We start from the raw sequence: 14590 nt of genomic DNA on the forward strand, positions 1-14590 counted from the left end.
GAGCAGAGACACATTTCATGATAATGTGCACAACACAGGTCAAAGGCACAACACCGGACACAAACAAGAAGGGAAACTAACACCCAAGGTGCTTTGCAAAAAGGCCCAAAGAACAACAGGGGAGGGAAAGGAGTAAAAAAAACAAAAAACAAAAAACAGAACGAGCTCCACTGGGAGACATTTGGGCGTCTTTAGCAGCACACGATGTGCTCGTGACGCATCCAAGTTTGAGGCCTGACCGAACACCAGCGAGGAGCAACAGCGAAGGTTCATTCCTTTGTTTTTTTGCGTTTTTAAAATCATGCCTTTTTTTTTGATCATGCTTGATATTAACGTTAACTGCATCAAATATTACACAAACAAAAGTGCATCAAAATAAGTACTAACAGTGACAACGATCAGGTGCCCTGACGGTCGTTCCGGACATGGCTAAACTAAACAAGACACGTCGACCCTCCACCTGATATGCGTGAATGTGATCTGTTCACATCGCAGAGTAATTTGAAAGGCAATTAAGAAATCACTTTCCTGCTCTATGTCGAAGGGATTCTAGCGATTCTTAGACGTTCATTGAGTCAACGCAGATTTTTCTCTGCTTATCTTTAAAGATTACATTTCACTTGTACGGTAAAAAAGGTTTAGCCTCACAAAACCAAAGAAATCACTTTTTAGTTTAGTTTTGTCATCTATGCAGACAAACAGTTGTGGTGAGACTGATTTACAGCCAATCAACACACCACACAGTCACTCATTTATAGCTCTAATTCATCACTTTTGTGGCAGCTGATAATCAGTGCATGCATCGCTCCATGGCTGCCGTACTGTCCCAACTTATTAACTCTGTACTTTAACGCAGCAACTTAACGTTAGGCTTGTTTCAGCAAAACAGACTCGATGATGATCTCAGGTATCAGGGCAGGGGCTAAAACTCAGCCGCTACAGGTGCTGATGGATCTGAGGCTGAGTCATTTATCGGCTGCCAAAGTGGAGGACAGAAAAAGCAAACAGCTGCAAAGAGAGCAAAACGCCGAAGAGGAAGAGGAAGAGGAAGAGGAGGTGCTTAAGGAGTTTTGAGGCAGCAAGCGGACTGATCGCCACGTTTTCCTTCTCCATGAAAACAATAAGAGAGATATGCAGAAGATCAACTCGGGATATTATAGGAGATAAAAGAAAACACTGAGGTGGAGGAGCACAAGAGAGAAGCTGAAGGACACGGTGATATTTCAGTGGTGGACAAAAGGCAGAGAGGTCGCTGGAGTCAGAGACGCACATGGTGAAAAGGGGGAGAACCGCTGATGCAAAAATGATATATTTCCTTCCACCGCTTTAAATAGAAACATCCACCTGACAGTGTAAATATATGACAACTATGACAAAGAAATTGATAATTACACCATTTGCATTCAGACTTTTCATATTTTCATCGTGTAGCGTATATAGCTCTATATAGATTCCTTACATGCCATGATGAGTTGTACACTGGAAGTCTCAAGGAGTCATTTTTCCTTCTTCTTCTCTTTTTTTTTTTTTTAAACGTGATATAATATTCCAAATTGTATTTTATCTCGGGGAGGACGGACCAGAGGGAGTGCCGGTAACAAGGTACCAGGAGCGAGAAGGACGGCGTGACCTCGCTGGGGGCATCAGAGCACAAACAGACCCATAGATTGGACTCCTGGTTCCGCCTGCGGCGCCTCCACCAGGCTGAGGGGGGTGGAGGGGGCTGGGGGGGCAGCGAGAGAGGCGGCCAGAGACAATCGCCCTGGTAACAGAGTCGGGCGACGAGTGCGGCTCAGATGGCGACGCTGTGTTCATTCCTTTATGTCCTGTGAGAGCCCTGAGAAGTCGACAGAGCCAAACGTACAAGAGCAAGGAAGTATCCTGTCCGTCGTGATGATGACGACAATGACGGCCGTGATAATAAAGATGATGATGATGATGATGATGAGCAGGACGAGGAGGAGGAGGAGGAGGAGGAGGAGAACGAGGACTCTGTGCTGGAGGTCCATCCACTGTGAGGGCTACGAGCAGCACCGCCGTGACACTGACCAATGGAAAAGCTGCTCTGAGGAAAAGCACGCTGTATGATTCCCTTTAAGAAAAGTCCGACAGCCTGCCGTGCAGCAGGCAAGTCGGGGTGGTGGAGGGCCGGGCGCACCGGAGGAGATGGATCTGAGGTGTTGAAGCCGGAGTCGGGGAGCCCCCACGGTGGAAAGGCACACCAAAGGAGAGGAGAAGAAGAAGGAGGAGGATAAGGAGGAGGATAAGGAGGAGGAGGAGGAGGAGGAGGAGGAGGAGGAAGAGGAGGTCCAGGGGGAGGATAAACTCATGGATCTTGATGATGAACCAGGATTAAAACAATCCTGCTGGTCTTGGATGAGCTGTGTTTCTCTTCACATCCGCGAGCCTCGCTCCTGAAGGATCTGGGACAGGAGATAAAGCCAGTTTACTAAACTTGTCATGTTTACCTCTTGTGTTAAGCTGATGGACTGGCGTGTTTTGAGGATTGACAACCGCTCCCAACTACTTTTCATAAATACATGTTCATGGCTGCAGTGATGACCTACTTCCACTGCTGTGTCGCACTTTAGAGGACCGCACTGGGCCGGGGTCCTCGCCAGTGCACACAGCGTACCTGCTAGCTAGACTCTGTCTGGGTTCAACAAATTTGGCGGCGCAGACGAAAGCACAGCGTTTCCTATTCACTCTCAACGAGACGGAATGCGGCCCGTCTGCAACGTCGGCAGCCCGACTCGGACTTCTCTGCCTGCCGAAGCTGAACCGGGTCCAACGCTTTCATCATCACAGTGCGCGTCATGTCGCAGCTGCCAATCACACCTCGCAGCCATCGACACAAACACAACACCCACACACAAAAAAAAATCCCTGACAGCTTTGGCGTAAGTGCAGCTTTTGCCTCAAAGACGAGTTCAGCCGCTGTGGAATCTGTTTCTCACTGGCTGATATTGTGCTGGACAACAACAGGATGGCCATCACATTTGAGGTCCAAGCACAAATTTATGATGTTTTGCCTGTGAGATGTTTGACTTCCTCATTTAAAAGGTCCAGTGTGCAAAATTTGGCTTGATTTGTGATTTTAACATTGGTAAAAGCTTAACATGCTGCCCATAAATACATTAATAAAAATGTATACTTGCATTACAATAAAGTAATTTGCTTTTCTTACCCTGAGAACGGTTCTCTATATATAAGAAGATACACAGAGCAAGGGTCTTTCTCCTAGTTAGTTTCGGGTGGTGGTAAGCAGTCGACTCACCTTGGCCTTCTCAGTGGGCTCGATGACGATGCCGTTGGTGGAGTTGTTCAACTCCCGCGAGACAACGCAGAGAAACTCAGCCTGGTCCTCGTTGCCGTAGTTATAGGAGGAGCCGATGCTTATGAGCTGGCGGCAGAGATAAGACAGGGCAGTTTGAATGACTGTGGCAGACGTGTGTATGTAGGGTTTCTCTCCAAAGTGAAACTTCGAAAATAACAATGAGGAATGAAATAATGAAAATGACAGAAAGCTGTTTTTTGTTGTTTTTTTTTCCCTTTTTTTCCTGCACCTGTTCAAACTTCCAACCGTCGGACATGGTGGAGACCATCTGTGTGAGTTCCTCCTCTTGGCATTGTAGTACACGGTACACATGCTTCACAGGGCCCTGAGGGACACACACACACACACACACACACACACACACACACACACACACACACACACACACACACACACACACACACACACACACACAAATCAGAGATTCACAAATAGAGTTATTTTGGGGGTTTGTTAGTTTGGCTTCTTGCTGGTCCCGCTGTCCTTCCACCGGTTTCTCTACCTGAGATGTCCGGTTCTCATTGTCCCGTATCCTTTCCTTCACCAGCCTCACCAGCGATGCAATGTTATAGAACTCTGCCTCCTCCAGAACACCTGGGGCAAAGGTGTTATATCATTACTGGGGTGAACATGTGCCTTTTTTTCCATTATTCTATGCAAGAAAGTCTCATAAAGAGGTAAAATACAAGCAGATCAGCTCTCTAAAAAAGGTCTGGTCAAATGTAAAGTCTTCTGGTGCCACAAAATCTGACATCCATCATTCAGAACTTGTCTGGGGGGACAACACATGCAACTCTACATACATTAACTGTTAATACATCAGAGACTCAAATGTTTTACCTTCCTCCGCAAGGTTTTTGTCCATGATCAGTTTTCCGTGCCGCAGGTAGTTGAGGATGGGGCCAAAATACGTAGGGTCCCTGTCAATCAAGTAGGCCCCCGTCTCGTCCTGCAGAGACACAGCATGAGTGAGGACACTTAAACTGAAACATCTCAAGACATCTTGGAAGAGCTTAATCAGGTATGCACAAGTGCTGCATTTAGAAACAAAGAGAGTGTTAATGTTTTATGTCATACAAGTGCATTAACATTTCATGCAGTTAGCAGAGACGTTGTTCTCAATGTTAAGCATTAAAACTCAGCAGTACAGGGCTGATCACAAATCAGCTGAACTTCAGCTCAGCTTTCTGATTTTAGGTCATCAGGAATTCATTGTCTGTCTGGTTTTGACTGACCCTCTGACAAAACTATCGAAAGAGGCCAGTTTCAGGCTCAGTTACTTTTGTTTTTTTTGTTTGTTTTTTTTAAATATACTTCTATGGACAAACTGTTACCACTGCACTAGATTTATGCAAAAAAAATAAAATAAATAAAATAAATAAATAAATAAATAAATAAAAATCCAACTGAATCTCTGGCTTGAAATGGCGAGAAATTGCGTGACAATGATGTCATCTGCCACATGATCATGGTGCATTTAAAAAACAAACTAGTAAACCAAATACTGATATGACAATTTTAATGACACAGGAACATGACACAAGTTTAACATTTTCCTGACTGCTTTATTTTAATCAACTATATTAATTTAAAAAGTATAAAGTGAAGAAGTAAAAGGTGGCCAGTGATGCAGATGTTTTCATTACAATAATCTAATATTAATTCTTATTACATTGGTACTGTATATATGTATAAAAAATACCATGTCAGAACCAATACTTATTATAGGTTACTGTGAACAAGAGTGAACTGATGACCAGTTTGATCATAACTGTAAATACAATCATTATATGACGAAATGCGCCACAATTACACACACTAATACAGTAGCTACAACGCTGGGCTATTAGTACGATGATGATAATAATAATAATAATAATAATATAATATATACTATTACTCAAAACAAACAGCGTACTGTTTTGTTCGTGGTTTAGTGTTGTTGTTGTTTTTTGTTTTTAAATATACACAGTAAAGACAATCATTCAGGCAATCGTGCACACAGGCAGCTCCCACCTTGTCAGAGTCCAGGTCCGGGTCCTCCTGACACAGTCTAAACAAGAACGACTTCGGGTCTCGACACAACGTCTGTTTGGTGGTGATGAAGTAGGTCCCACCGACATTCAGACGCACCCAGCGGGAACCTGGCTTCTCCGCCGGCTCGCACGGGGAGGTTGGGTTGCTCTTTACCGGGAAGCCGAACACCGAGCGTCCTCCGCTGCCGCTCGACACCCCGCCTGGGCTGAGCTGGCTGCTCCGCGGCGGAACCATGAGAGTGGGCGAAGCTAGGCGCATCGAGCCGCGGATGTCGCGATGCTCCGGCTGCTCTATGGTGCCCGTGCCACTCGGTTCCACGACATGCAACTCGGCCATGATTTCTTCGTCTCAAGAACACACACACGCAACTGCACAACAAGCTAGCGATATACCGCGATGTGACAATTTGTAAACAGAGGGAGGATATCTTTCTCCGTCGGGGAGGCTGGCATCAGGGCGTTGCTGCTCACATTCGACAGCTTGCACCTCCAGCGCCGGCGATTAAGACACGAATATGACAACCGGAGGCCACACGGACGTTTGCTGCATCGCGTTTAATCTTTTCTTCACAGGACAAATTTGTCATTCTCGTCTACTCAAAACCTTAACCGTCGAAGGGACAATTCTTCCGGGTTGTAACGTGATTACTGTTTACTTCCGCTATGTCTCTGCTTTTCCAAATAAGAGCATATTTTATCACCCACATTTTTGCTTTTGGGAAATTGTTTTTGATTAAAATGTTTATTCTATCAAATATAGTTTGAAAAAAGAAAAGAAAAAACAAATACACAAATTACCAACAACTCTGTTCACCCCAAGAATTTCCTAATCGTTTGTCATTGGAACTTTGACGTTTGACCTTCACAACGTGATAACTCAGTGGGAAGCGTTCATAGACCAATATAAATTACCTTATTAATAATATGTTATTATTGATAAGCATATGCAGGGCCTGCTGCAAAATGACAACAATTGACTTACATAGCATTGAATCAAAAACAAGAAATTCAATATTCCAATTCAATTTTCAAATGAAAATTTGTTTGTACCTTAAACAAGCAAACTTTCTGATATACCTTGGGTTGGCTCGGGACAATTAACCCACATTTGATCAACATGTTAGAGAAATTGACACATGATCCAGACATAGACTTTCCCCCAATTTAGCGTCATCATTGACTGCCAACCACTAACAAAAGCAACCTCATCAAGATCACATTACACCCAAAATCATATCATAATCATCACACATCCATACTGGACCTCAAACAAGAACCACATAATTATTTATTGCAGTGACTCCACTACCATATAGTAAACCATCTTCTGAACTAAGTTTTTACCTTTTCAGCCATTTATGTGTATGTGTATTAGAATTTTTGTGTTTTGGTGCCTTTATGCACCTTTATGTGGTACCTATATCTCTGTACAGGCTGGGAAAACAAATTTGCTGTGAGACCATAAAGAAACTTTTGTTCATAGTTTGAAGGTATAGAGGAGGGAATCCTAATTTCTTCAATCCCTGTTTTTATTTTCGACAAAGAAACAGAAAATACAGTCCATTTTTAACATATCTGAGTTGGAGTTCCCCCTACAACCTGTGTGGGCATATTTGGCGCTGTTTCAGCGTAGGCTACGGTAACAGACGAAGAAGAATTCAACCAGTGGTGGGCGCGTTTGCTAAATGCTCCCTGTTTAACCGGTGCATTGTCATCAAAACAAACGCGGCTGACAGGTACGTTGACGATACTCGGACTGTATATGCCACTGGGGTTAATGGTATCTATTTCCGTCAATATCGCTGCTGCAAGAAGGTTTTATTTGGGTTCGTCTCTCCAACCAGTTAGCATCCTCCATCCTTATAGCCTTCATTTCACCAGGTTCTGGCTGTTTGCAAGCTAGCAGTAAAATAAGGCAGCAACATTATTCAAAGCAAATTTACGGGGGGAAACGTGTTGCTTTTGCATGGATTTGTTTGCCAGCAATATATGACCGTCACTGTAAAATAGTGGAGCTTGGGTAATATGATGTGGTAAAGTTATCCTCCGTTCTGTCACAGGCATTGTGTTGTCATTTCGTACTACGGAGCCATGAATGAGTTCCGCATCCACCACGACGTGAACGAGTTGCTCAGTCTGCTTCATGTCCGGGGAGGTGATGGGGCCGAAGGCTACATTGACCTGCTGCAGAAACACAGAACGCCCTACGTCACAACCACAGTGTCTGCTCACAGCGCTAAGGCAAGTCACTCTTCGGTGTTCTGTGACTGGAACTTCTTTTCTAATGACTTTTTTTGTGGGATGCTTGAAATCATCAGAAATAAAGGGGTGATTTGAATGGGAGTTGATTAATTACCAGGATCAAATGCAGTATGATGGCAGGATAAGACTTTAAATATTGTGAGGAAATTAGAAATGGGGCAAATAGATTCTCTCTTGCTAACTGGTCTCTTGAATGTTTTTCAGGTCAAATTAGCCGAGTTCTCCAAAACTCCTGAGGACTTTTTAAGGAAGTATGAAGAGCTCAAGTCCAAAAATGTCCGAAACCTGGACCCTCTGGTTTATTTGCTCTCCAAACTCTGTGAGGATAAAGAGGTAATAAATACTATATAACATACATAAAGCATACATTGTTTCAGTTTTTTTCCCGTCCTGGGGGACTTAACATCTGTCTTATCTTTATGACCAATAAATTAAGTATTTTCTCTTGCATAATCTGACAGTGTTGTCTTGCGCTTTTTGCAGACGCTCCAGTTTCTGCAGCAGAATGCCAAGGAGAGGTCGGAGTCATCAGCCAATGCAACATCAACCACAACCACCAGTTACACGTTGCCACCAACCAGCTCCAAGATGTCAATGCAGGAACTGGAAGAGCTGCGGAAGAAGCTCGGCAACGTGACAGCCAGCTCCAATGCTCCTCTGGTTAGACTGAGTGACTCTTCTATTTCTCTTGGGTGAATCAATCTGTCAGTTAAATTTGCTTCTTTACGAAACAAAGTCACTTTTAATTTTTTTATGCAGCCTGCGGAAGTCACACGAAAAATGCTGAGAGACAAACATAACAAGAAGAACCCCACACAACCTAATCCTGTGTTTCCCAACTGGGTGTACGACCGCCCAGCTCTTCTTGGGGACTTCATTCCTAGTCCAAACCCTCAGGGAGATCCAACCGTGTCCATTGGTGAGCCCGGTTCATGCCTTTGTCTTGAATGTTCTGCTTGGTGATTTGAATAATGGTGTGTGACTGTTTACCTGTGCTCAGGTTCAATGCCCCTGGCTGCTCAGGAACTGGCTCTGGTGGAGGACCTGCTGTTTGTCCTGGTTGGAGTGGATGGGCGGGACATCACGGCTCAGCCAGTCCTGGGGAGGCAGAACCGCTCCTTTATCGTAGACCCAACCCTGGATATGTCCGTCAAAGAGCTGGTCAACAGAATATTACCAGTTGCTTCTTACTACTCCACAATAACACGGTGAGCGTTTGAAAACATCACTGCATGTGCATGACAGACGGACAGGTACTAACGGTGATGTTTGACCTTCAGCTTCATTGAGGAAAAGTCCTCCTTCGAGTATGGCCAAGTGAATCACGCACTGACAGCAGCGATGAGGACTCTAATGAAAGAGTACCTGATTTTGGTCACTCAGCTGGAGCACCTCCAGCTTCAGGGCCTCTTGTCCCTGCAGAAGCTTTGGTTCTATATACAGCCCACCATGAGGACCATGGAGATACTGGCTTCTATTGGTAAGGGCTCCTTTCTTTTGCTTAGGTTACATATTGTTAAAAATTTTACCAGTTTATACCAAATTATAATCCCCCCCCACGACAAGACTGGGATAGGCTCCAGCAACACTTGCGATCCTGATTGCAGGGGAAGCAGTGATAGAACAAGGATGGATACTTGAATTGTGATTGAGAAAAACTGTGGATACAGATATGTTTCTATCACATTCCAATTACACTGTTTATAATCCCTCAAATTCAGATGTATTATTATTATTATTATTATTATTATTATTATTATTATTATTATTATTATCATTATTATTATTATTATTATTATTATTATTATTATTATTATTATTGTTATGAAGATAACTCAGGGGTGTCAAACTGATTGATATTGAAATAATGTTGCTATTGAAGCTATTGGAGTTCAAAAAGCTGTTTTATTCTTCCCTACAGCCTCTTCAGTGGACAAAGGAGAATGCATGGGCGGCTCAACCCTGAGTCTTCTTCATGACCGAACCTTCAACTACACAGGTGACAGCCAGGCTCAGGAGCTGTGTCTCTATCTCACCAAAGCAGCCAGTGTCCCATACTTTGAGATCCTGGAGAAGTGGATCTACAGGGGCATCATCAAGGACCCATACAGGTGGAGCTCAGATAACACCAGTGCCAAACATCTGTTGTGCATTTTGCATTTACACCTGTTTCTGTGCACATTTTGCCTGTCGCCAGTGAGTTTATGGTGGAGGAGCACGAGCTGCAGAAGGAGAAGATTCAGGAAGATTACAATGACAAATACTGGGATCAGAGATACACCATTGTACAGCACCGGATTCCCTCCTACCTCCAGAAAATGGCAGACAAAATACTAAGCACAGGTATTAGCAATTGAAATAGACAAGCGATGGAGCTAATATAAGGGGAGTATGTTTCATAACTCGTCCCCATTTGCGATTGTGCAGGAAAGTATCTGAATGTGGTTCGGGAGTGTGGCCGCGACGTAACCTGTCCCGATGCGAAGGAGGTCCTGTACACGCTGAAGGAGCGGGCCTACGTGGAGCAGATTGAGAAGGCCTACTATTATGCCAGCAAGGTCCTGTTAGACTTCCTCTTGGAGGAGAAGGAGCTGGTTTCACGCCTCAGGTTGGTTCCACTTTACAGTTAACATCAGTTGGATTAGATGGCCAATATGTCTCAGGTTCTCAATTGGTGATGGGAAAAAAAAAACATTAACAGCAACACCGTTGCAATTGTGCCAACATCCTGCAGGGGGTGACAAGATATTTTAGTTCCACCCTGGCAGAAGCTGTCCTTCCCTCCATCTTTATGTCCATGTTTTTCTTCTCCATCAGATCCATCAAGCACTACTTTTTAATGGACAAGGGCGACTTCTTCGTGCATTTCATGGACCTTACAGATGAAGAGCTGAAGAAGCCCGTGGACGACATTGTTCCTCCCCGACTGGAGGCTTTGCTGGAGCTGGCGTTGAGGATGAGCACCGCCAACACAGACCCTTTCAAAGACGACCTTAAGGTGGGCAGAAACACAAACTGACCTCACTGACGATGGTCCCGTCCCTCCTCCTCCAGTTCTTATTTTTCCTCCATTCCTCCTCCCGTGTCTCTCCTCATCCTTGCTCAGATCGACCTGATGCCTCATGACGTCATCACTCAGCTGCTTCGCGTGTTGGCAATCGAGACCAAACAGGAGAAGGCGATCATCAACGCCGAGCAGACAGACGTGGCTCTCAGTGGCCTGGAGGCCTTCTCCTTTGACTACATTGTCAAATGGCCCCTCTCCCTCATCATCAACAGGTCCTGCTCTGCTGCTTTGCACCTTCTGCCATCAAGAGTCTCACTGTGGTAACACCTTCTTTTATGGCCCCCCTCCCTCCTTCTCCAGGAAAGCCCTGACACGCTACCAGATGCTGTTTAGACACATGTTTTACTGCAAACACGTTGAGAGGCTGTTGTGCAACGTCTGGATCAGCAACAAGGACTCCCATCAGTACTCCTTACGTTCTCCCAAGTGGTTGGTATCTTGACAACCTCAGGTGACGTTAAGAAACCAGCCGGTTGTCCTCATGCTCTGTTCTTTACGCAGGTTTGCTGCTGCGTTCGCTCTGCGACAGCGCATGCTCAACTTTGTGCAGAACATTCAGTACTACATGATGTTTGAGGTGATGGAGCCCACCTGGCACGTCATGGAGAACAACCTGAAAACAGTGAGTCGCCACCTCATGTGGGTGATTCGGTTTGAATTTGCTTTCCCGCTAACTTCCTGTCCTCCGCAGGCCTCAAATATCGATGACGTGCTCTGTCATCACACCAGCTTTCTGGACAACTGCCTGAAGGACTGCATGCTGACCAACCCAGAGCTCCTCAGGATCTTCTCCAAGCTCATGGCCGTCTGCGTCATGTTCACAAACTGCATGCAGGTCTGTTGACTTTATGTTAAATGACAGACTATAGAAAACAGTTGCAAAGGAACTATTAACATTTACTTGGCTTTTGCCATTTATTATGTTTATTCCCCCAAATTGTTTTAGCTTAACAAGCAATTATCATCTTCTTAAGTGTCATGTACCATTGCCTCCACACAAGAGGTCAGCTGATCACCTTGAGATTGAGTATTGTTGCTGGAGACAAGGACGCACAACCCTTGAGCAGAGGAGGGGATGGTGGCTCTGCAGAGTGAAGAAAAATGATTTAAACTCTGCATACCAGTGGTTATAACAGGGAATGTAAGCCCTTTCAAGTGGGGATGTCATTCAGGTCACATCTCATGTCAACATGTCTGCAGCCCAAACATCGAGCTGACTGCTGTCAAGCTGCAGGCATATTCTACACCAAGACAATTCTTCATTGTCTTTCTGGGAATGCAGCATGTGATGTCACACAAGGTCTGATTTCTCGTCCTACGCGGACGCCTTCATGACCACAAATTAGTTCTGGCCACTTGATATTAGGGTTAGAGCAGTTCATGTAATGCCACTGGGAAATAGTCTTTGGAAGCTGTGGAGCCCCTGCAGGAAGGCCTACACTTCACTGACTGCAATGCCTTCCATACTAATTGTGTCACAGCGTTTTGCACTCACCGCTCTATCACTGCAAAAGAGATCCAACGACATCCAACCCTGAATTCATAGTGACTTGAAGGCCCTGCTCAATGAAATGACTGACGTGGCTTTAGGTCAGGAAACAGCTCTGTCAGGGGACTGAGAACAAAGAAAATGTGCACAGATACACAACTCCCCACTTTCTCTTGCCTGTATCAAAAGGAGAGAGCTGAAATTGAGTTAGGGTCAGTCAGTCATACACACACACACACACACACAGGATATGAGACAAAAGTTCAGAATTCCAGCTTTTATTTCATGGTATTTACATTGAGATGCGTTAAACAACCTTTGACAGAGCACCTTTTCTTTGAACCCACCCACCTTTCAAGTGAGCAAAAGTATTGGAACAGGCATTATTAAATTAACTTAAAATGAATAACATTTAATATTTGGTGGCACAACCCTTACCTGCAATAACTGCATCAAGCCTGCGACCCATTGACTTCAACAGGCTGTTGCATTCTTCATTTGGAAAGCTTTTCCCAGGCCTTTACTGCAGCCTCATTCAGTTGTTTGTTTCTGGGGGTTTCTCCCTGAAGTCTCCTCTTCAGGAGGTGAAATGCATGCTCTATTGGGTTACGGTCCGGTGATTGGCCAGTGCACGACCTTCCACTTTTCCCCCTGATGAACTCATTTGTTGTGTTTGCAGTGGGTTTTGGGTCATTGTCTTGTTGCATGATATTTTGCCAGACACAATGGTTTTGTAGACTTCAGAATTGTGAAACCCAAATGTCTTCAGTATGCAAAAAAAACAAAGGAACTGACCTTGCCGTTCCAATACTTTTGGAGGGGACTGTATGTAAATATATCTATCTATCTATATCTATCTATCTACATAGATAGATATAGATAGATAGATATAGAGACAGCCTGAGTCCGCTGTGCTTTCTTTTCATGTTTCTCCATAAAGACAAATACAATGAAAACATCACCATGTTTCTATCACAATATAAAATATATCTTTATCTACTATTTCAAAATAGTAAATACATACATTTTTTCTTAGGAAAAAACAAATTTGTCCCTATTGAAATCACTTTGAAAACCAGGGTCTTTGAAGCCTCCATTTAAATACCACAGTACATGAGATTTTCATGATGGTATTTTATCATAGAAAATAAGTCTAATTTTTGTGTTTGTGTTTGCATTTTCATGGTTTCAGAAGTTCACTCAGAGTATGAGGTTGGAGCGCCTCTCCCTTGAACAGACGATGGAAGGTCTTTCTGTTCAGAGCGAACACGCTGAGGAGTCGGACAGGAAGAGGATGACAACAAAGGTATATGATGAGAGACACTGCACATAGTGGGCTGTGTGCTTTAGAAAATGTTGAAAGCAGAAAATATTTATTTTATATCTATTTAAGTGTGTATATAGTAGCACTTAAATATGTATAATATATGTTTAAATCCAATGTGTAGCAACATACAACAGTGTCTAATCTCTCTTGTCTCTCATGACTTAACATGCCCGTGTCCTTTGCCGGCTTTGCCAGTTTTTAGCGGAGCACATGGACACCCACCAATCAGACGCCAGCTTCGAAGCCACCATTGGCAAGTTTGACAGTAACTTCAGCATGCTGCTGCTGGACCTGCTGGACAAACTGAGCATCTACAGCACCAACGACTGTGAGCACAGCATGATCAGCATCATCTACAGGTATCTTGTCTCAAGTCGAATAACAAAAGGGTTTCATGAAAACAAAATTTTCGAATCATAATAAAAATGTATTTTTTTATTTCCATCAATTCTTCAGGTTGGACTTTAATGGATTCTACACTGAGCGACTGGAGAGGATGGCGATTGAGCGCAGCCAGAAAGCAGCAGCGTAGCATGCAATGTGTCACCGTGTCTATAAAGTCTCATCCAGCAGTTAAAAAAGTAAAAGTAACACCATCCAGACATTGGGAATCTAAAAAAAAGACCTAAAACTCAAGTGTGTATGTATTATAAACTAAACAAGCAGAAAGTGACTGCTTAATAATTTCAGTGCTTTAATCCGTACGTTTCCTCTAAAATGTGGATTGTTTGTTAGCACTCCTCATTTTCTTGTACATGTTAAATAAAAGTCTATGTTTATGCCTGTTTTCATTAAAACTTTACTGAATAGATAAAACCTTCCCTTTTTTCCATTTCATGTTGCACTCAGGCTGAGGGGAACATGCACTAACCACAGCTGTATGGATACTCATTAATGCGTCATTGTCTTATTAGTACTAGTTGAATGACTTTTGAGCAAAATCAGTAGGGGTGGGAGAGTCTTTTGCAGATTTGAACATTCCATTTAGTGGATAAACTTGTCATACAAACAACATTTTAGTGATATATGTTGTATAATCATGCAGACCTGTTCCGCATAAGTTCTGCTTTAC

General features: G+C 43.7%; 2 protein-coding genes across 2 annotated transcripts; one reads left to right on the forward strand and one right to left on the reverse strand.

Annotated features, from left to right (window-relative positions):
* Positions 1–290: 290 nt before the first annotated feature.
* kctd2 (potassium channel tetramerization domain containing 2) lies at positions 291–6024 on the reverse strand. The gene is made up of 6 exons (XM_076034993.1): positions 5354–6024; positions 4178–4286; positions 3840–3931; positions 3567–3662; positions 3278–3403; positions 291–2423 (listed from the first exon to the last, which is right to left on the reverse strand). The coding sequence occupies exons 1-6, from the start codon at positions 5708–5710 to the stop codon at positions 2394–2396; spliced, it is 810 nt and encodes a 269-aa protein (XP_075891108.1). The 5' UTR covers positions 5711–6024; the 3' UTR covers positions 291–2393.
* A 948-nt stretch (positions 6025–6972) lies between these two features.
* On the forward strand, positions 6973–14334 carry tubgcp2 (tubulin gamma complex component 2). The gene is made up of 18 exons (XM_076034968.1): positions 6973–7109; positions 7434–7614; positions 7840–7968; positions 8119–8295; positions 8395–8554; positions 8636–8843; positions 8916–9115; positions 9557–9746; positions 9833–9978; positions 10063–10243; positions 10453–10633; positions 10742–10914; positions 11003–11131; positions 11204–11324; positions 11394–11537; positions 13384–13497; positions 13714–13877; positions 13975–14334. The coding sequence occupies exons 2-18, from the start codon at positions 7465–7467 to the stop codon at positions 14048–14050; spliced, it is 2643 nt and encodes an 880-aa protein (XP_075891083.1). The 5' UTR covers positions 6973–7109; positions 7434–7464; the 3' UTR covers positions 14051–14334.
* The last annotated feature ends 256 nt before the right edge of the window (positions 14335–14590 follow it).

This window comes from Nelusetta ayraudi, unplaced genomic scaffold, assembly GCF_046127955.1.
Source record: "Nelusetta ayraudi isolate G7.1 ecotype Tasmania unplaced genomic scaffold, CSIRO-AGI_Nayr_v1 ptg000042l, whole genome shotgun sequence".
Lineage (NCBI taxonomy): Eukaryota > Metazoa > Chordata > Actinopteri > Tetraodontiformes > Monacanthidae > Nelusetta > Nelusetta ayraudi.